The sequence below is a fragment of the Lonchura striata genome, chromosome Z (assembly GCF_050655825.1).
Source record: "Lonchura striata isolate lonStrDom1 chromosome Z, ASM5065582v1, whole genome shotgun sequence".
Lineage (NCBI taxonomy): Eukaryota > Metazoa > Chordata > Aves > Passeriformes > Estrildidae > Lonchura > Lonchura striata.
The window spans coordinates 39,854,959-39,876,450 of NC_140740.1; the positions used below are offsets into that span (position 1 = coordinate 39,854,959).

The 21,492-nt window shown below is 39.8% G+C and overlaps 1 protein-coding gene across 2 annotated transcripts in view; it reads left to right on the forward strand.

The window, feature by feature from the left end:
• Window positions 1-21,492, forward strand: part of ACO1 (aconitase 1) — a 43,268-nt gene that overhangs the window by 382 nt on the left and 21,394 nt on the right. The window contains exons 2-6 of one of the 2 annotated variants that reach the window (XM_021537139.3): window positions 11,614-11,737; window positions 13,450-13,618; window positions 16,366-16,503; window positions 17,805-17,874; window positions 17,979-18,162. In XM_021537139.3, coding sequence (XP_021392814.2) covers window positions 11,641-11,737; window positions 13,450-13,618; window positions 16,366-16,503; window positions 17,805-17,874; window positions 17,979-18,162 — 658 coding nt within the window. In that variant the 5' untranslated portion in view covers window positions 11,614-11,640. The remainder of the gene's footprint in view (window positions 1-11,613; window positions 11,738-13,449; window positions 13,619-16,365; window positions 16,504-17,804; window positions 17,875-17,978; window positions 18,163-21,492) is intronic. The other variant, XM_085567399.1, reaches the window with a different exon arrangement.

Below are 21,492 nucleotides of genomic sequence, written 5' to 3' on the forward strand. Positions count from 1 at the left end.
GTGCGGGCCCGCCGCGGCTCCGGGGCCCGGCCGGCGAAATCTCCAGCACCGGCTTGGGGCCGGCTCGCAGCCAGTACAGGGACCGCTTTGGCGGAGAGGAGAAAGAGGAATTGATTTAGCTCGAGCAGAGCGGAAGAGAAGTTGTGCTGCCCTGTCTTCATGTAGGTGAAACTTTAACATTGGTTTTCCTCCTGGAACTGCTCGAGCCTTGTCTGTTGGTGTTTCTGTAGTATCTAAATGGTGCAGTGTGAAGTGTACGTATCAAGCACGCAGCAACACCCCTGTGTTGGAAAAAACCTCAGTAGATCTGCAACATAAGTGGGACAGGGAAGGGATGGAAGAAAATAATTGGACGGTGATGCCTATAAAGTGTTGGGGTTTAATAATTTTGGGTGACAAAATAATCTGGCTCATGTTCATGGCACAGACAGCAGGTGCAGGTGTTCTGTAAACAGTACTGGAGGTCATAGCACTGATGGGTATTTGCCTTCTAATTTAATGTGACTTAGGACTGTGGCTGTGAAAATGCCCAGTTTCAGTAACTGGATCAGATATATGTTTGGATCGGTCCCTCTTAATGTTCACTGTGTTTCTGCGTTTCATAATATCACCGCAGTTCCCATTTATTTTTTAACTTGAGGTTGTACTTTGATGTTTAGTTTCCACCTCTAAAGCTAGTAAAGCTGGGGGGAGGGGGATAAAGGGGAAGACGGAGAGATCTGTACTTTAATATTGTTTAGTATCAGCAGGAAACTTGGTCTAAAACAGAGGATTCTCTCTCCAAATAATTGGAATTTAATTAATATCTCTGAGCACTCAGTGCTGTTGTTATTGTTCCAACTGGCTTTGTCAATCTGCAAAACCGAAATAAAGGAAGACCACCCTAGAGAAATATTAACACTGGAATGTTTATTTAGTAATGCTTTGCTTAAAAGCAATTGTGCTTCATCAGAATGTCCTAATAAACTTCTGGGGATTGTTACTGCTTCAAAGAAAGTAAGAGAAATGTAATGGGCATAGAGCAGGAAGTGCAGCTGAGTTTTGTACCTTCCAGGATCTGTGGTATGTGTGAGAATTTATTGTGAAAATTATCAATACTTTACTCTTCTCAGACTTTATAAGATAGAGGACATTCCTGGAGAAGCTTTCCATGTAATAAGAAGCCTGATCACTTAGGAGTGCTTTACAGAGTACATCTTGCAGATTATTGCTGAATTGAAAAGACCACAGGGCTTTCAAACTGCAGATTTTTGTCATATTGTAATATAGCACCTGTCTTTCTCTCTGGTTGTCTTTGGTTAGACAATGATACACTCCTACTTTGATACTATTTGTTTTTATAGTAATAGTAGAAGAGCCAAAACAATAAATGCAGAAAAATAGAGAAGAAATAACATTTGAATAGTAAGAAATGGAACAAATCTATTTTGCCAGTGTTTTCCAGCAGAGTCTCACTGTAGGATTGATAGTAAGAGCTGGAAATTTGCTCCCTCCTTAGAGTAACAATCCACTTAAGCTAAATGGAAAGATGTGAATTGAGGAGTAGTCCCTTTGTGTCTTGAAATATAGGAAAAGAGAGGAGTCTTAATTGTGTGAAAATGAGATAAATTTTTTTCAGGGATTTTGCTTTCACTGCTGCCTTAGGGATGGATTAATTTCCTCTAGGTATCTTCCTTGAAAGAACTGGGACATCCCACAGCTGTAGATACGTATGTGTGTGGGACTTCAATATGTGTAAAAGGTGCTCATTTTGGTTGTTCGGGTTTTTTTTTTTTTTTTTTTTTTTTTTTGGTTTTTTTTTTTTTTTGTGTACCCTTTCTGTATGAAAACTGTTACCAAAAAGGTGATTTAAAAATGTTTAGTGGAACTTAATTTGCTCCCCAGGCAGCTTGGCCAGTAAACTCTGCTAACAGCTAGTTTGAATTCATGAAATTGTATCAGACACACACTTGTTGTCCTTATAGACGGAAGCTGTGGGTGTTTGAAACCTGGATTCATCTACACGAATAGTTGAATGGCTGCTGAGACTGCAGGCAGAAATTTTTAGTGTGAGAAAATTATCTTTATTTCCAGGCAACAAATTCAGGATTTGTCTTGAAATAGTGTGAAAAATTAGGACTCCACAGTGTCATATTATTTCACAACTGAAGTAATTCTCTCATTAGTTTTTCATCCTGAAAGGATCCTTCCACCTACATATCTTCGTTAGCTCTGAAACAGTTCAGATTTCAAGTTGCAGAAAAGGAGTTTTCAAGATGCAGAGAGAGCAGTTTATAGAGCTGGTATAATGGTAATAGCATGAGTACAGAGCTGATTAACAATACTCTCTTTTTGTTTGCCTTTCCCATGCACCTCTGCTGCATTTCTTCACCCTTCACAGGAGTCTTTTGAAACTAACAGACCAATACTGAGATGTCTTTTAATCCTGCCTTTTGACATTGACATTGAACCAAAATTTCAGACCAAATCTTTGTACACACGCTCTGTATTCCACATTTCTTGCAGCACTTCCATGTTGGTTTTGTGTTTTTTCTGACTAACACTGAAAGCTAGTTATTTGTTAAAACTGGTTGCAGCTGCGTATTTGTTAATGAACAGCCTAAGAGTACTAGCATGGGGTAAAAAAGCAGCAAGTTTGTATAGAGGTAGGAAGTAGGCTAAAGTTCAGAGTCCTCTCTCAGGAGGTGGGAAAAAAATTTCAGTGCTTCATGTTTCAGTGTTTGGTAGTCTCCAGATAAGCTTCCTTTTGTTCTCAGGTGTAATGCTGCTCATTTTCCTGTAGCAAAAAAGAAAATTAATCTCTGCTTTTATCTGGGACACTCAGTGTGCTGAGAAAGCATTCCCTTAACACTTATGCCTGCTTAATTATGATCTGGATTTTGTTAAGACTAGATTGCATTTCAGAGGCTGTGTGAGAGCACATGAGAGCACACTACATATGTGTGCTTGCCTGGATGACCAAAGACTGGTGAGATCTATACAAGAGAAGTGTTTTAACTCTAAGCTGTAATACCTGTATTGAGGTGAGAGAGGAGATAGCATTTGGCTTTCTGAAGGGATGATGTGAAGGAGTTTAATATCTACGTTTTGGAACTCGGCATCTAAACTTCCAGCTCACTTGGAGTTGGAGTTACTTAAGACCTCAGCGTTTGATTTCACAAACTTGATCTCTGACCTCAACTTTCAGTTCCAATATGTGCAATACAGAATTGCTAACAAAGTGCAATGGTCAGAATACTTATGACAGCCTATGTAATACACAGATTATTGGGCTATGCAATTAGTGACCTGTTTAGTGTGTTGGAAGTTTAGCACTTTATGGATCTGAATAGGTATTTTAGCATTGCAGTCAAAAGTTTCAGGCAGCCAAAGAAAGCAGGAGCATCTGCAATGCAAAGCTCTGTTTGTTCTAGTACAGTGTTTCTCTTGAGCATTAAAGTTGAAAGTGGTTCCCTGAAGCTTTGCCTAGAGAAACCCTCCTTTTTCTATTACTGCATTTTTTCCAGTGTGGAATACTGATGTACTTTATACTGGCAGAATAGTTGCTCAGTCATCAAATTGTTAGCAGACTTTTCCTTAAGGATCTATATGTAATGATGGACCTTTCTATGTAATGAAGAAACACAGAGATTCTTTCTGGAGCTTCTTTAACCACTGAAATCTCCTCAGTGTCTGTTAGCAGGAATGAGCAGTGTACATTTGTTACATAGTGGCCTTATCTGCCACTGGCAGAGTGTTAAATAATAAGAGCTTCTCTAAATCAAAAGAAGAAACCTGTGTGTATTGCAAGAGTAGTTGCACTCATCTTTTCTTTATACATCCATGAGTAATTATAGCATTTTATATTTTTATAAAACAAGACTCTGCTTGTTCTACTTCTGGTATTGAAGTCTATCCGAATGCTGGGGGCATGTGTGGGCTTGAGGTGTTTTGTGCTTATGGTTTGTTTGGTTGGGTTTTGCAGGTTTTTTGGTGGGTAGATGGATTTTTTTGTTGTTGTGTTGTCATGTGTATGGTCATCTCTGTCTGTTGATTTACCCAGTGTAACAAAAGCATTTTTGTTAGGCAATTTGAATATTTTAACTAAAAAAAATTCCTACCACATAGATGTATTTATTGGGATTTTCTTTCTAAACTGACTTGCATTATGGATGGATTTAGTGAAGTTTGACTAGTTTAGACGCCTGACTGATACTGAAGATGTTGCCTTTCCATATCAAAAATGCTGGCTTTTGTCAACATGCTTAACATGGCTATTCTCCCTCCTTGGTTTTTGGGTAAGGTACACATGCACAGAACATCATGCAATTCTGTTATGATGGAAGTTCCTACATGCTGGACCTGCTTAGAGATCTGTATTCATGGCTATGCCAGCTATAACTTAGGTAAACTGGAATTAGTCATCAACTTTTTCAGTGGAGGCTCCCTGTTGAGTAAAATGTGAAACCATGAGAAAAGCTATGTAAATTTTAGAGGCTCAGGGCAATTATTAATTGCCCTTTAACAAAGAGCAATAGCCCTTAATTAAAGAAGTGCTGTTCAGCTATATGTAACTGCTTGTAATGTCACAAAGTGCATGCTTAATGTTGTGATGAAGAGTTTATAACTCAGTAGCTCTGCTGCAGCTCTGCTTAGATTTTTTAAGTTTCTTGCTTTTGCTATTTGGAGGTGCTTGTTGCAAACTTGGCAGCAAAGTACAGATAGATACAGTGGCACTCATTCAAGTGGACAAAATCAAGGGAAATAACTTGTGAGCGTAGGAGTGATAATTGCAACAGAAGGTGGTGAGATCGGATTCAGCATGGATGAAAAATGTTGCATTTTTCAAGCAAGGCCATGGATATTGCTTATGTCCTGCCTTATCACCAGGCAAAGACTTTTACCATGGTGATCCTGCCAGCTCACCTCTTTTTTTCCCAGTTTTCAGTTGGAAGTTTCATGACAGAAACATCATATTTTATCATGTTTCTTCACAAATTTCCTTCAAGTACCAGCAAGTCTGAGCTTTCCCTTTTTTCTTAATGTCTGATAAAATTGCGTCTTTGCTTTGCCTATGTGTAATCTTTTTTACCACTTCTAGAGTCTGGTAAAATGTTCAGATTAAACTGCTTTCCTGAGTGTGTGCTTCCCAGCAGTGGCCATGAATTTACCCACATTTCAGGAAAAAGAGCATTTGCTACTTGAAATCTGTTTTATTTAATATACTAGGTGTTTGGTTTTATGAAGAGAGGTCTAAAATTAGCCCATTATCACTAATAACGTAGACATCCTTTCATAATTAAAAAGACAGCAACTAAGAAGCCAAAGATGGAATAGAAAAAGCAATTGTGGAAACATGTTTCTCCAAGTGAGATTAAATGTATGTCTGTACTAAAATGCTGAATAACCATGGCTGTTCTGCTCCTACCTTGTGGCCTGAAGGTTAGATAGAAGTTTTCTCATCCAGAGCCTTTTTCCCCTTCTGCTGGTTGAACAATCCGTGTCTTTGGTTTGTCATCAGGTACTTCTGTAATAAGTGTGATTATTACTAATCATTAGTCTTTTGTAAACATTTGTGTTTGGTACTACAGAAAGAGCAGGGTTTACTATCAGCATGTATGTAGGAAAACCACTCAGTGTGCTACAGTTGTCTCTTTTTTTGGATGGTGAGAGATGAGTGGGATGCTCTGATATCCCTAAAAACCCCAAAATAATACATACTGTTGATAGTATGGATCTGTTTACAGTCAATGGGTATAAGTGCAGCTGTTATTTAAAAATAATCTATTTTTTTTGTGATGTGAGATTACTGCTTTTAGTCTGACTAGCTGTGTTCAGTTTCACCTTCAACTCTAAAGAGAGTAGAATAGTATGTGTTAAAGTGATGTCTAGAAGAGTTTTCTGACTTTTTCTCAGGTATAGCAAGAGACCAAATACTTTTTTCCCTCTCTATGATTGTCATGAGATAATTTAAGCAAGTACAAAATTACAGGATATATTATGATGTTTTCTCAATTACATTAATTTCAGTAAAATTTATTTGTTGTCATTGTTCCAAGTTACAAAACTGCCTCCAAACGGATCTGAAATAGAGTCAAGGAGTCACTGTCAATCAAGAATGTGCTTTAAACTAAACCAAGTCCTCTTCTAATCAATGTTGTTGTGATGTGACCAGTGTTGTGTTTATGTTAGACACTCAGAAATGTGCAACAGCTGAAGGTTTGAAAGCACACATACAACATATGTTGAAGTCTCCTGTGAATGTTTTTTTTTTTTTAAAGAAAAGATTTTAAGTTACTTACTTAAATCCTTTTTATGGAGATCCACATGAAAATTTAGTATACTTTGAATGTATCTGATGTAGTTGATTAGCGAATACAAGAAGACGGGAAAGAGGATGGACAGACACCTTTTTCCTTCTGTCCCCTTGGACATGTTTCTTATATCATGATCATCAAAGGATGTGTCCTTTAGGACACCACAGAGATAACCACAGACAATACAGCCAGCAGGCATCTTTGCAATGATCTTCTGGTGCTACTGAACATCTGAGGTCTCATAGTAAAAGCTGTTTGCTGGCACACTCAATACAGGTGAAGTGAGGAGTGTTGTACTAAGATTTTGTTTGTTCAAGAAGTCTTTTTAAAGTATCACAGTGCAAAACTTGTGTTTCCAAAGAAATTTGAACTGTGTCTTATATAGGGATGCAAACTGCACAAGACAGCTATTGTGGGCAAGGGTTCATTCTCTACCCTTGCAAAAGGGTAGAGAAATGTTGCATTTGCAAAACACAGCTTCCTTTTTTTATATTTGAAAAGTTATGGCCTTATCCAAATAAATTTGCCCCTCCTGGTATTCATGGTTGCAATCTTTCTGTACTTCTGCTTCTCCAACAGAGAGGGAAAAAGCAGAAATCAGACTTTCTGAGATGAGCTGATGTGCAGTCTGGGTGAATTGAGGTGCATTCTAACAAGGGATTGAGTGTGATGGTAGAGTAATGAGCTACTGCATTGATGTAACAAAGTGAGTGGAAAACAATATTGATAGGGAGCTCAGATTCATAGATGATCAGCATTAGTGTGGGCTGGATTGTGGGTTGTGGTGAGGGCTGGTCCTGGATGGTTGGGACAGACTGAGACGAGAGATCTCTGAAGTCAGGTGTTAAAGTATATGGCTTAGGGGTCCTGCTTGGAGCTGCTAGCCACAGCTCAAAGCAGGCCCCAAGGAGTGGGGGCAGGGAGAGGTGGAGCGTTATAAGAGAGGGTCTAAGAGGGTAGAGAGAAGGGGAGGCAGAGCGCGCAGGAGAATGGGCAGGAGAAGGGGGCCTGGTCTCCTGGGAACACCTTATCAATGGGGTTGGAAATGGGTGCAGAATAGGACTTTCGACCAATGGGATTACAGATACATGATACTTCAGGGGAGGGTTACAGATACGGAATAAACTATACATTTTTGAGGGATGAGACAGAACACTGTGTCTGACCCTTGGAACCATTGGATCTGTCTTGGGTCAAAAAAAGGAGTTACCTTCTACTAGCTACATCACCATCCACAGTGCTTAGCAACCAAGGTCTGCCATCTCAAAGCTTGTTTTCGTCTCAGTCTGGCTCACAGTCTATGTATTTTCTAAATCCTTTACTAAGCAGTCATATTTATAAGGCTTTCTTATTTCATGCTCCCCAACAGTGGGTGTTGTCAGAATTTTAATAGTAGGCACTAAGGAAGTGCTAAAATAAGGCTGTTTGTCTGGTACACATCATACACGTGATGCAACCCTTTAGGAAGGTTCCAGTACCTTGAGATTAGTTCCATTAGAGCATGACACTAATAATGCCAGGGTTGTGGATTGGAATATCATATGGGCCATTCACTTGGATTTAGTGATCTGTGTGTGCCTTCCAACTCATTCTCTGAGTCAGTAATGAAATGCTCCTTTTTTAATCCTATTCTTAATTTTCAAGTTTGAATAATCTGGTTTTTTATGTAATCTTCACACAAACAGTTTTAAGGTTGTTGGGCAGAAGATCAAGTAGTTGTTTTGGTATGTCTGAGCAGGTATTGATGTGGTTGTGCATTGGCCATGGTCAGCGTGTGTGACCCTGCATGTTGCACCAGTTCCAGGCAGACAGATGTCTGCTCCCCCATTCTTGCATATTTGCATTTCAGTGCCTGCAAAACACGAATAAATATTCCTTGCTCTGTAATCACAAGTTGATAAAAGTATCAAGTTGATAAAAAAGTTAACATGTATCTATCACTGTGATGATTTAAAAAGTTTTGGTATACTCAGTGTGCATAGTATTGCCCCCAGATTTTTTTTTGGCAAATCACTAGTTTAGAGTTCTGTGCTGTGGCCAATGGGTTTATAATTTATTGTAACTACTACAGTAAGTAGTAGTTGGTATGACTGAGCTTCCATGTCTCTGTGAAATTTACTACAGTAATGCTGCTAATTGGTATATTTTTCTAGAGATTTGAGCTCTTTTCAGCTATTTCTGAATGGCTTCCAGGTTTGTAATGGTGTTGTTCATATCAGTGTGACCAGGGTGATTAAAAGAATTTGTGATTAGGCCTTAGTCAGCCCACAGTTCTGCTTATTTAGTAACTCACTGATGAGAGGAGATTTGTACTGAAGTATCTCATACTATGAACTAAAAAAATTCTGTTCAGGGAAGATGGTGATGTCTGATAAAGTAAGTTAAACATGTAGATAACGTGTCATAACATTTTGAATTTCTTTTGTGATTTCCCAAGACATGGACTTAAATGTAAAATGTTCAAGCTGCAGTTTATACTTGGATGAGAGTATGTGAACTGAGTACAGTGGACTTACGGTCATATCAAATTAATGATCTGCTTTATCTGTCAGGGGATATCCAAATATTTTCTGTCTATGGCTACTCTTAGACTTTCCCATGAGAAATTGATATGAATAAAATAAAGTTCTCAAAGTGGAATGCAAAAAAGTAAATCTTAACAGGAGGGTAGCTGGCAAGAAGAGGAAGGAAGAAATTAATTTTTATCATGCTCAGTTGTAGAAGCACAGAGTTTGCTTAGAAGAATAGCTAGTAGTTCATGCTGATTAAAGATCATGGGGCTTGTGTACAGGGTGAATATCTGCAAAGCTGGGAAGAGGAGTTTCAGAAAATAACTTGTCAATGGAAATGTTAGAGATGATACATTTGAGGTTGTGTGTGTGTTTGCAGTCTGTTCATTTGCTGACCTTCCAACTTCCCTGGACATTGAGCTTTTTAGCTAGAAATATATGTTGTTTTCTTTGAAAGACTTCTGGAATTTTTTTTTTTCTCTACATTATCTTGCTGCTTTACACCCTGGACCTTTTTTGTTACCATTTCTGATGTTTCTCTTTGGGTGTCTTCTAAATACATGAATTTTGAAAATACTGGAATACTTTAAAAATCCCCCATAAATATGTTCCACATAGTATTATTTCCTGAACATTGCATGAAACTAGCAGATGAGTTAAATAAATTAATTCATTGGCCTTGCTGGTCTGTTTTTAAAAAATACTGGACTTTGTGCATCCTTTAAACCAGTCTCTGAGGCCTGTCATCTCATGCCTTGTTGTGAATTTTCTTGTTTGAAAAACTGGGGCAAGAGAAGATAGTGGTACTTGAATGAGGACAGGAACAGTATTCTGGGAAAACAAGGGATCTGAAAATCAGGCCTGTGGTTATCTTTCTACTAAAAAATTTTTAATCGTGACTGGGAATGTTGCCAGGCACTGCAAGAGAATTGTTCTCACTGTTTAATTGTTAGCTTGATCCTTGGCATGCGTTGGCCTAAGCCAACACTTCCAGAAGAGATTTGGGCAGAGTTCAGGTCTTCAGTGTGTCCTAGGAAGTGTTCCATTAAGTAGTTTGCATATGGTTAACCTTTTCTGGACATTTAGAGATATTTCTGTAGTGAATTTAGGCCCCTTGCTGCTAGTTGGCCTTGCTACAAGGAATATCTTAAGGTCTTTTAATTTCTATATGTGAAGCTAAAAGTCCTAGATCCCAGAGGAATGCTTTATCCAGCAAACCATTAAGCACAAAAACCAGTAAATCAGTAAGCAACAACAACAACAACAACAAAAGAATATTTCCAACTAAAATTATGCTTACAATACAGCTTATGTAATTTTTTTTTTGTGGTGACCCTAACAAATCTTTCTGAAATTAGGAGAGTTCTTTTTGGCTCTGATAGTATTTGTAATCTTAGTCTATAATACTTTCTGTCTCAAAATAATAGTGTTTTCTGGTTTCGTTAAATTGTTTTTAATTTTGAATGTACATGTCTGTCAGTTTAGCTTTAGATCAATGCCACTTCTATTGGTTTTGGCTGGGATACAGTTAATTTTATCCCTAATAATTAGTATGAGGCTGTATTTTTGATTTGTGCTGGAAACACATTTGATAACACAGGGATGTTTTAGTTCCTGCTGGCAGGGCTTACACAAAGCCAAGGCCTTTGCAGCTCCTCACCCATCTCACCAGTGAGGAGGCTGGGGGTGTGCTCCAGGGTGTTCCTCGAGCTGGGAGGGGACACAGCTGGGACAGCTGACCCCAGCTGACTCACAGCATATAGAGCTGTGAGAAGAAGGAGATGTTCGGGGTTATGGAGTTTGTCTTCCCAAATCACCATGAGATGTGATGGGGCCCAGCTGTCCTGGAGATGGCTGAATACCTGCCTGCCTGTGGAAGAGGTGGATGTATTCCTTGTTTTACTTTATCTATCAAACCATCTCTATCTCAGCCCTTTAATTTTTTCATTTTGTTGCTCTGATTCTCTTCCTTTTCCCACCAAAAAGGAGTGAGGGAGTGGCTGTGGGTGCCTAGTTGCTGCCTGGAGTTAAACCACAACACACTTAAGAAATGGGACTGCGTTGTCTTGGTGGTTTGTAAATCACAGAGGCACAAATGGCTGTCTAGAAACAGCATAAAGAAGAGAATAATGAAGACAGAATTTCCTTTGTGAAATCATGTCCAGCAGAGGGCAACAAAGATGGTGAAGGGCCAGAGCCCTGGTTTTGTGAGGAGTGGCTGTGGAAGATGAGGTTGTTTAACCTGGAGACAAGGAGGCTCGGGACATCTTACCATTCTCTACAACTCTCTGAAAGGAGCATGTAGCCAGGTGGGGTCAGTCTCTTCTCGCAGGCAGCCAGTGACAGGATGAAACATATTCTCAAGCTGCACCAGGGGAGGTTAATATTTTATATTAGGAAAAATTTATTACAGCCATTGCTATAGGCTGCCCAGGGAAGTGATAGACTCATCATCGAAAGGTGTGTGTGTGTGTGGCACTTGAGGACATGGTTTAGTGGTGGATATGGTGGTGCTCAGTTAGCAGTTGGACTCAGTGGTCTTAGAGGTTGTTTCCAGCTTTTAACGTTCTATGGTTCTAAATCACTTGGTGTATCCATATTTTTCAAAATACTACTATCTTCCTTCAGACCTTTTATCTCTGAGGATGTGTTACAAGTAAATTTGTGGTGGAAGGTGAATGACTGACTACCTTTTTCTTTGGTTCAGGCCTTTGTGTATGGGATAGATACATTGTAGACTGTGGGACATGTACTTTGTATGAAGGGCAGATTTCATGAAAATGTCCTTGATTTTTCTTTTGTTTTAGGGACACTAACTAGGGTCTTCAACAACCATGAGCAACCCTTTCGTACAGATTGTGGAGCCACTGGACCCAAAACAGCCTCTGAAGAAATTCTTTAATCTGAGCAAATTGGAAGATGTGAGATATGGTACGTTGACAACATAAGAGAAGCATTTTGTTAGTACTGATGAACAGAACCTGAACAGACTTGGCCACATTGGATGATACTTGGTCTCTGGCGTTGACCTATGAATTCCAAAGGCAGACCTTGAAAACAAAATTTTAGCAAAATTTAGTTTTTGAAATTTAGACTGACAGAAATATTGGCAAGATAGCAGTAGTATTTTCTCAGCATACTGTGCACACAGTAGCCTTGTTTTTGCTGAGTGGGTGAGGAGAGCTAGGCAAAACTAAGAGCACAAGTCTTATTCTGCTAAAGGCTGGAAAGGATCTAACACTAATATGTATGACTGAGCCAATCAGAAACATTCTTCAGCTTTGAAAACAGTAGTGGGTAGAGAATCCTTTCTGAGGAGCCTTTTTCCTTAGTTCTCTGACATTTCCTGTCTTTCAGTGCTACTGGTAAAAATCTTAGTGTCTGTGCCATTGACTTAGAAACTTAAGTATCTGTACCTTAGAGTTATCTGTGGTGGGTGTTTGGTGTTTCAAAGGGAAACAAGTGATTAAGGAGAATTCAAGGGAACAAGAGGAGGAACATTTTCTCTAAATGTCAGCAACACATGCCTATTACAGGCTCCGATATGCGAGCAGTCAATTAATGTCAGTCTTGGTCAGTGAAAAGCAGAGAGGAGTCTTAAAGAATAGACAAGTATATATATATACAGTGCTACCAATTGATCCATTCCAGGATTCCAAGAGTGATAGCCTCTAGATTCTTTAAAGGAAAAAGGATGCGATTCTCACTAACCAGCATAAAAAGGGAATAGCTTAGCAGGGAAGGGCAGGAGAGAAGATTCTAAAAACCCCAAAACAACAACAGTACAATAACCCCCAAAACAAACAAAATCCCCCAAAACAAAGCCCTCAAAAACAACCAACCCAAATTGTTCTGAATTACTGTGTCCTGAATTATAAATGGAGGTTTTTTTTTTTTACAATAGCACTAATGAGGTCTCTCTGAGATTAAGTGACTTTTAGATCTTGAGGCCAGTCCTGTGTAGAAAGTTGGAGCAAACTTCTCAAAATGTGAATATTCTGAGAGGCAATCAAACAACTATTACTAAAGTGGACCACAGTAGTAAGGACTGAGACATGTTTGGGTTTTTTCTTCATACCCATTCCTTATAGTAGAGCTGTCAGGACAACTCCAGTAGTATTTTGTGTCATCTTCTTTAAATATTTCTGATTTGAAGTAAAAGAAGATTGATGGATGCACAGTCTGACTTTTGTTCAGTTTCATCTTCCATCTCTTGAGACAAAGAGACTGCATAAACCATCAAAGTTGTACTTTCCAACATGGCAAGTAGAAAACTATGCTTTTCCTGGTACATTTATATGTCTGTATTCAGTGACAAGAGTGAGAACAAACTGATGAAGAAAAAGGTGAGCACAGCGTATTTTCAGGTTTGCTGTGCTATGGAGGACAGAAAAGTCCTTCAGTGAAGATGTCTACTGTGTCACAGGAACTGAGATAATAAACCTGCTGAAAGCATTGAGTGGAACAGGTCAGTTAGTACTGACCTCCTGGCAAAGCTGGAGGTGGGAAAAGGGGTTTGGATAATTGGAATAAAGCCTTGTGAGAATATGGGGACTTGTCTGCCTAGGCGTGGAACTTTGTGCTTGTTGACATATGCCCTAAGGTAAAAACTGAGTTTGTTTCTTGCATCTAACCCGTTGCAGCTTGCCTGCCATTTTCTATTCGAATCCTCTTGGAAGCAGCAATCCGTAACTGTGATGAGTTCCTAGTGAAGAAAGGAGATGTTGAGAATATTCTTAACTGGAAAGTGATGCAACATGAGAATGTTGAAGTGCCATTTAAGCCTGCAAGAGTTATTCTGCAGGACTTCACGTGAGTCTGATATTCTCCAAAGCAAGGAAGAGGGTATTTTGAGAGTGCAACAATGCTCAGCTTGGGGTGGAGGGGTGAGCTGAGGGGAAGAACAGCAGTGAGGTATTTGGAAAGCCCTTTCTCAACTTTCCTGGCTGTCATGCTACAGACAGCTCTTGGAGAGGCAAACACTCAGAGAAAGAGCAAAAACTTTTCTGAGATAGAGAAGTAAGTATGTTCAGAAAACTTCAAAACGGGAAGAAAATGGGATTGATAAATTGCACCCAATTGAGGAAGATTGGTGTTTAGAAATTATTCTTGGAAGGAATGGTAATATCTGTTCTCTCTCTCCCTCCCTCTCTCTCCCTCCTTCTCTCTCCCTCCTTCTCTCTCCCTCCCTCTCTCTCCCTCCCTCTCTCTCCCTCCTTCTCTCTCCCTCCTTCTCTCTCCCTCCTTCTCTCTCCCTCCTTCTCTCTCCCTCCTTCTCTCTCCCTCCTTCTCTCTCCCTCCTTCTCTCTCCCTCCTTCTCTCTCCCTCCTTCTCTCTCCCTCCTTCTCTCTCCCTCCTTCTCTCTCCCTCCTTCTCTCTCCCTCCTTCTCTCTCCCTCCTTCTCTCTCCCTCCTTCTCTCTCCCTCCTTCTCTCTCCCTCCTTCTCTCTCCCTCCTTCTCTCCCTCCTTCTCTCCCTCCTTCTCTCCCTCCTTCTCTCCCTCCTTCTCTCCCTCCTTCTCTCCCTCCTTCTCTCCCTCCTTCTCTCCCTCCTTCCCTCCCTCCTTCCCTCCCTCCTTCCCTCCCTCCTTCCCTCCCTCCTTCCCTCCCTCCTTCCCTCCCTCCTTCCCTCCCTCCTTCCCTCCCTCCTTCCCTCCCTCCTTCCCTCCCTCCTTCCCTCCCTCCTTCCCTCCCCCTCCCTCCCTCTCCCTCCCTCTCCCTCCCTCTCCCTCCCTCTCCCTCCCTCTCCCTCCCTCTCCCTCCGTCTCCCTCTGTCTCTCTCTCTCTCTTTGTCTCTTCTCTTTTGGTTGTTTTTTTTGTTTGTTTTTGCTCCCCAGGGGCTCTTGCTTTCAATTTTCTAGCTATTTCAGTTCTCATTTATAACCCACATAATTTCTTCCTCTTCTAAATCGGTGTTACTATAAATATATTTTAAAGACTTCTCTGCTGTTTAAAAAATGAGCATCTTATTTTTCCCAGAAAAGCAAACTGAGATTCCTACCTAATGGACTCTAAACAATGGGCCTTGTTATTGCAGTGAGTCCTCAGGTGTGTCAGTAATACTCATATAATTGTCCCTCTTCAATGTGCAAAGTCATTTTCCAGGTGGAACAATAACATCTAATTGTTCTAATACAGTATTTGACTTGCAAGTCTACTCACTGCTCTTTGTATCTTTGTCCTCTGTCTTTCCACAGTAATCCCAGTGCAACTATGCTGCCAGTTGATATTCTTCCTCAGTGATAGTGTCTTAGCTGTCATAACCTCTGTTATGAGGTTTTTGAAGTGCTAGAGACCTAGTACAGCTCAGCTTAGACATTAGAAAAAATGGGCAAAACTTCAAATGAAAGAAGTGCTGATTCCCTACTTATTTTTCACCCATTCGCTGTTGTTAATGTTTTGAAAAACTGGAGCAGAGAGGAAGCTGAACTTTCAAGCAAATATTGTTCATTCTCTTACTGCTCTTCTTTCTTGCCCCCTACTCCTGCTGAGTTCTAAAAATGTGCCTATAAGTCTGCAGAGCAGCTCATTCCTGGAAAATTTAGCTCTTGGACAGGGCTCTGAAGACCTTTTTGAAAAAGGCAGCTTTGGCAACTTTCCAAAAGCTATGCAACAATTATATTTGGGTTGTCCTGGTTTAGAATTATCTAACATCCTAGTTAGGATTATTCTGTATTTATCTTGAGTTGTTTTAAGATGGTAGAAGGATATTGTGTCTGTTCCATATTAATTGTACAACATTCATAAGTTGGCAAAATAATTCTTCTGCTGTTTTCCTCCTACCCCTCTCCCTCAAATTCCCAGATAGCATAACACAGAATTTCCTATTTTTCTTATAAGAAGCTTATCCTGGGATGTCAAACTGCTGAACAATATCAATTAATTGTGTCTAGGTCAGATAATGTGGATCCTTCTTCCTGTTTATTTTTTTGGTAATTATTTAGGATTTTCAAGGTAAACTTCAGTAGGAACTAAAAGGCCTTTTACTGTTGTTGCATGGTTTCTGATATTTTAAAAAATTGTAATAGCTTCTTTATGGTCAGAGTTAAAAGTATAAACCCTTACTGCTTTGGGATACTCTTACAGAAATACAGTTTTTTCAGTAGGTTGTTCATTTATGCCAGATCCTTATGAGCACATCAGAGAACTCCTTTTGTTTTAGCAGCAAGCAAAATCAGAAAAGTAAGTATGTAAGAGGGTTTTCCAAGCTGGTGGAAGATATTATGGTAGAACATACCTCAGCAGAAAATTGGGAATGTGTGTGCAGAGAAGCATCAGAAGCTGTGTTAAAAGAAATACCAAAAGGTGTATGATCTCTTAGCTAAGTCAAGTGTTCAAATGCCAGAAGTTCTGGTTGCTACTCATTATTTGGTTGCATTGAAAATGGAGGAGTGCAATTTGCTTTGCATGTGACAGTAGCTGTCCATTCTGTATCTCAGGATTGGGTTTTTTTTTTGTTTGTTTGGGGGTTTTTTTGTTTGTTTTTTTTTTTGTTTGTTTGTTTTTTTTTGTTTCCTCTTTTCCAAATTGTTTCACCATGTCCATTTTGTTTTTGTTGTAGTGGGGTGCCTGCTGTGGTTGACTTTGCCGCAATGCGTGATGCTGTGAAGAAACTTGGTGGGGACCCTGAAAAAATAAATCCTATCTGTCCTGCTGATCTCGTGATAGATCACTCCATCCAGGTTGATTTTAACAGGCAGTAAGAATAAAAAAAATCACTCTTTACTTCTTACTGGTAGTAAGTGAACTGAATCCAGTTACTGGTCATCAAGGTAGTTCTACTGGTGATACTGTTAGCATTTGTACTACAACATTCCAGGAACTATGAAATTTTAAAATTAGACTGTTGTATCAGCTGTGGTGAGTTGGGGCTAGAATTTTCTGTGGTGCATTTCTCAACAGCAAAAACCTGTAGTAAACTGTTGATAGAAATAGACTTATTCCAGGCCTTTGTTTAATTGTACTTCTCTTTAATAATGCTGCATTGTTATTAATCGCTCAGAAATGGCATTTTTTCCCGCATGCACTTTTTTGACCCTATAAGGGTTTTTAGAAAGAACGAATGAGGATATTTCATTTCTTCCTCATTTCTCTAAGAATAGAGGTGATCTACTCTAGCCTCAGTTCTGAGGAACTGCTTTCTGCTTCAGTGCCTCCAAGCAGAAAAGCATGAGACACTGCTTACTATGGCCCCTATGAGTTCTGGAAAGAAGTATAAGGCTGTTCAGTCTTCAGCGTGCTGAGGACAAAGATACAAAGACTCACTAGGATTCACTTAGATGTACAGTGAAATAAATGACCTCTGTATACAGGTCCTTCTACCCTCCAAGGTACATAAATATGGGCCTACTGAACTAATCTTCTAGACAGATCCTGCAATCACATATTTTATGGTGGTTTCCTTCCATCTTCCTGAAGTTTTTTGGTATGCAGTTACTAATCATTGTTTTTTGTCACAGCCTTATTTTATCTCTATTAGTTCACATATGCAAGAAAACAGATTTTTCTCTCACATAGAGAACATTGCCCAGATTTATGCTTCAGTTCTTTCAAACTCTGCGTACCTAAGCTAGGCAGCTGATTGAAGAATTTGTTAACACTGCTTTGAAATACAGAGGCTTCAGACAGCACTGTCATAGTGACAACCTTTTTAAATGAAGTTGCAGGACAGTTGTGTTCCAGTTTCCTTTACTGCCTTGCTCATTTCTTCTGATTTAGGTGTTGGAAAAGTCACATTTTGCTAACATGCAGTGTTGCTTTTCTCAGGCTACAACATTTAGGCCTGCCAAATGCAGATTAGTATTCACATTTGAAGCAGAGTTTCAGATATTATCTCTTAAGATTTCTTAAATAATTTCCATTGGTTGTCTGTAGTGATATTAAAATGGTGCAATACATCAGCATGCACATTAGCTAATAAATCTTTTCTTTCAACCTTTGACCAGATATAAAATTCACGTGATAATTTTGGTTCTGACAGCTGATTATTTTCACTTGCAGGTCAGACAGCTTGCAAAAAAATCAGGATCTGGAATTTGAAAGGAACAAAGAAAGATTTGAATTCTTAAAGGTACTGACAAAAATAATCTTACTTGCATGGAGAAAAGTGCAGTGAATGAAAGTTCTTCCAGTGCTCATGTTGAACATTTTTTACTCTATTTCCTTTTGTTTCAGTGGGGTTCTCAAGCTTTTAAAAACTTGAGGATTATTCCACCGGGGTCTGGGATCATCCACCAAGTGAACCTGGAGTACTTGGCAAGAGTGGTGATGGATCAGGATGGCTACTACTATCCAGACAGTGTGGTTGGCACTGACTCACACACCACTATGATAGATGGCTTGGGAGTGCTTGGCTGGGGTATGTACAGCAATGTATCATGAGCAGTCTTTTGTCTCAGGGAGCTAGCTGTGTTTTGGGCTCTGGTGATTTGATCCTGGTTGGCAGATCACCCCCACCCAATCACTTCCTCCCGCCTTCTGTTTGCACAATGGTGGAAGAGAACTGTTAGTCCAAATGCAAGATTGAACTGATGGGTAGAGACAAAGTTTAAGTGAAGAGGAGTGAGTGTCAGGAAAGGAAGCGAAAGAAGTGATGCAAAGACAGTAACCAGCTCCAATCAGCACACCAAAGCCCAGCCAGTCCCTGGGCAGTGGCTACTTTGGAAAGCCCACCTTCGCGACTGGTGATGAGCCTGATGTTTTATAGCATGGAATATCTCATTGTTGAGCTCTCCTCAGCTGTCCTGGCTGTGCCTCTCATGGTGTTTTTCCCACCCCAGCTTACTTCCTGAGGGGCTGGGTAAGAAACAAAAAGCATTATGCTGTGTAAGGACTGCTTAGCAATAGCTTAAACTTTGGTGTAGTTGGTGTGGTTTGGTCACAAGTCTAAAACATAGCTTTGTATGGGCTGCTGTGAAGAAAAGTGATCTCTGTGCCAGCTAGACACAGTTACATAGCCTAATCCCAAATGCAAGTGTATGGTTTGACATTGGCACAATGCTAGTGCCTTTATGAAAATGTAACTTTTCTATTGAATGCTGTGAAGTGGAATTGAGAACAGAGTAAAGTAGGCCTAAACTTAATAACAGGGAAAAAAACTTTATTAAGCTACTATTATAAAAGGGAAGAAAAGAAAGGAAAAAGGGAGGAAAAAAACCACACAAAGATTAAAATGAAAATTTTGCAAAGCATTCCTCCTCCCACCACCCAACTCTAACAAACTACAGTGAGACACAATCTGGACTCTAATCAGGTTTCCACCCCCTAAACAATTAATATTCAGTCTATCGAGGGAACAGTGTTTCTCTTGTGCCACAGACCCCCCAAGAAAACACAGCCCTGCATCTTGTGTTTTTATGTCACACATGGCACCGCCTAGAGAAAAGTTTGCTACGGTGACCTTCTCTTTTTTATGCACAGTGTTCTCACTACCAATGCACGGATGGTAAGACTGCTTTTAGGATTTTTCTTTTCAAGGATGCCCTGCCAAGAGGGGAGAAAACAACAGTTTTTTTTATTGTTTGGGACCACAGTCCCCCCCATTTTTCCCATTTCCCCTGGGGCTGAGGGTCTAAGAACAGAGATTTTCTTTTTTTTTTTTCTTTTCTTTGAGAACAAGGGGCACTACTACAAACCCCTTAACTTTTTTTCTGTTTACTCTACTTCTGTCTTTTTCCAGCTGAAGCAGGTCTCTTGACTCACTGGCATCTTCCCAAAATACAGTCTCTCTTGGAGGAGAAGATTGGTTCAGTTTGTGGCTAACACAGAAAAGTCCAGCTAAAAGCTACTCCTTGTCCCCCTCCTATTTAAAATTTCTCCTAACACCTCAAAGTCTAAAGTGTCCCTCTTCCTCTCTTTCAAACTGAAGAGGGGAAGGAAAAATTTATAAAGCTTTCATTTCTCAAAGAAAGGTTAAAAGTCTGAACTCCCAGAAATAGCTCAATGCCCAGACTCCAGCTCCCACGCGACTGGGCACCTTGCAGCGCCCCCCGCTCTTCTTTCTCCACGGTAAAATTACTGATAAACAGCCGCTGTCTCTTTTCTCTCTCCCTCTCAAGAGAAAAACTCTGGAAGGGGAGACAAGAACATCCCAGATTTCTCCACCCTTCCATCTGCAGGGGCCAGCCCAGTTCCAGTCCCTCCACCCTTTGGCCCACCTCAGTCAGGCCATGGGCCTTCCCCTCCCCACCAGCCACGGCCGGGCAGGGGAGAGGCTGCACTGCGCGCTGAGCGGAACCAAAGAGAGCGAGTTCCCCTGGGAATTCTGCTTTTAACCCCTCTGTGTTCTCAGAGGTGTGTCCACCTTCAATTGGTCAATATCCAAATTGACCTCTTCCTTCCAGAAAAATTCTTTTTCCGTGTCAAACCACGACAGCAAGTAACCTGATAAGGTCTCTTACAGTTATATAAGACTTTGTAACTAAGCTCCCCTTTCTGATAACTGCCTCAGATGATTTCTGTTACACTTGTTATTGGCTTTGTTTGGGTTTTTTAATATATCCTTTTTTTATCCTGCATTTAAATCACAAGGAAGTGGATAAGGAAAATATTAAATTAAAAAAGAGAATTGAAGTATCACTGACCATCCAATTTTTCTTGTGTCACTTGACTAAAAGTGTTGGATTATCTAAAAAGCACTGCAAAAACAAATCTATTAGGTGGAAGGTGCTGAAAATTAAATCTGAGTGACTTAAATATGGTAGGAAAGGACATTATGCAAAACTGTGATGTTCTAATACCAGTACTCTGCACAATATTTGTTACAGGAGTAGATATAAATAATTTATTTTTCCTTCTAGTGGTGAACCAAAGTGCTTGAATTATCTAATAAATAAGTAACTATGGAGTTGGAAGTATTTGTAGTCATCCCAAACAGTAGCAAAGCCTTCATCTGAGCCTTTATTTTCCTGTGATATTGTGATTGGAGCACTATTGAAACAGCTGTTGCACAAATATGGGATACTCAGTGTTTTTAAAGAGTTTTTGTTAATTGTTCATGAATGTGTTTGTGAAGTTCCGAGCACCACATATGGTAGGATTTCTGATTTTAATAACATTGTACTGCAGCAGTATTGATTGAGTGAGACTTTCTGAATCAAGGGTGAAAGAGTTCCTGGCTCAGAATACAAAGGTACACAAGTTCACTGTATCTAAAACATGACATCTTTGGGATTAGACACATCTCTTATTCTGTATTTGGTTGCTGCATATGCATGGAGCCCTCATTTAAATGAAGCTGTAACACTAAAAGCTGCTTTGAAAAGTGTGATTCTTAGCCTCAGTTTTTCTTCAGAATATGAAAAGTATGGCTAGAGACAGTCTATATCGCATGTGCTCAAAATGCACACTCTTGGATCCAAGAGGTTTTTTTTCTAGAGGCTGGTGATGTTGAATTTGGTTCATGACTGTAAGTGATAGTCAGTTATTTCAACTTACTTGAGTGTTTAAAAATTATTCAACACCCAGTGAAAGAAATCACATGATTGGATCTGTTACAGCATTATCTTTTAAATTATAGAGGTATATAACTTTTAATAAAAGAAATTAGAAATTAATTTTTCAGAACCTTTCTTAGATTAAGTGGGAAGAAGAATTTGGAATAGTGATTTAGCATTCATAAGCAGCTATCTCAGGCAGCTTTTTCTAGCTTAGTATTCATTCAGCTAAAGAAAAGGTAGGAGATTTCAGA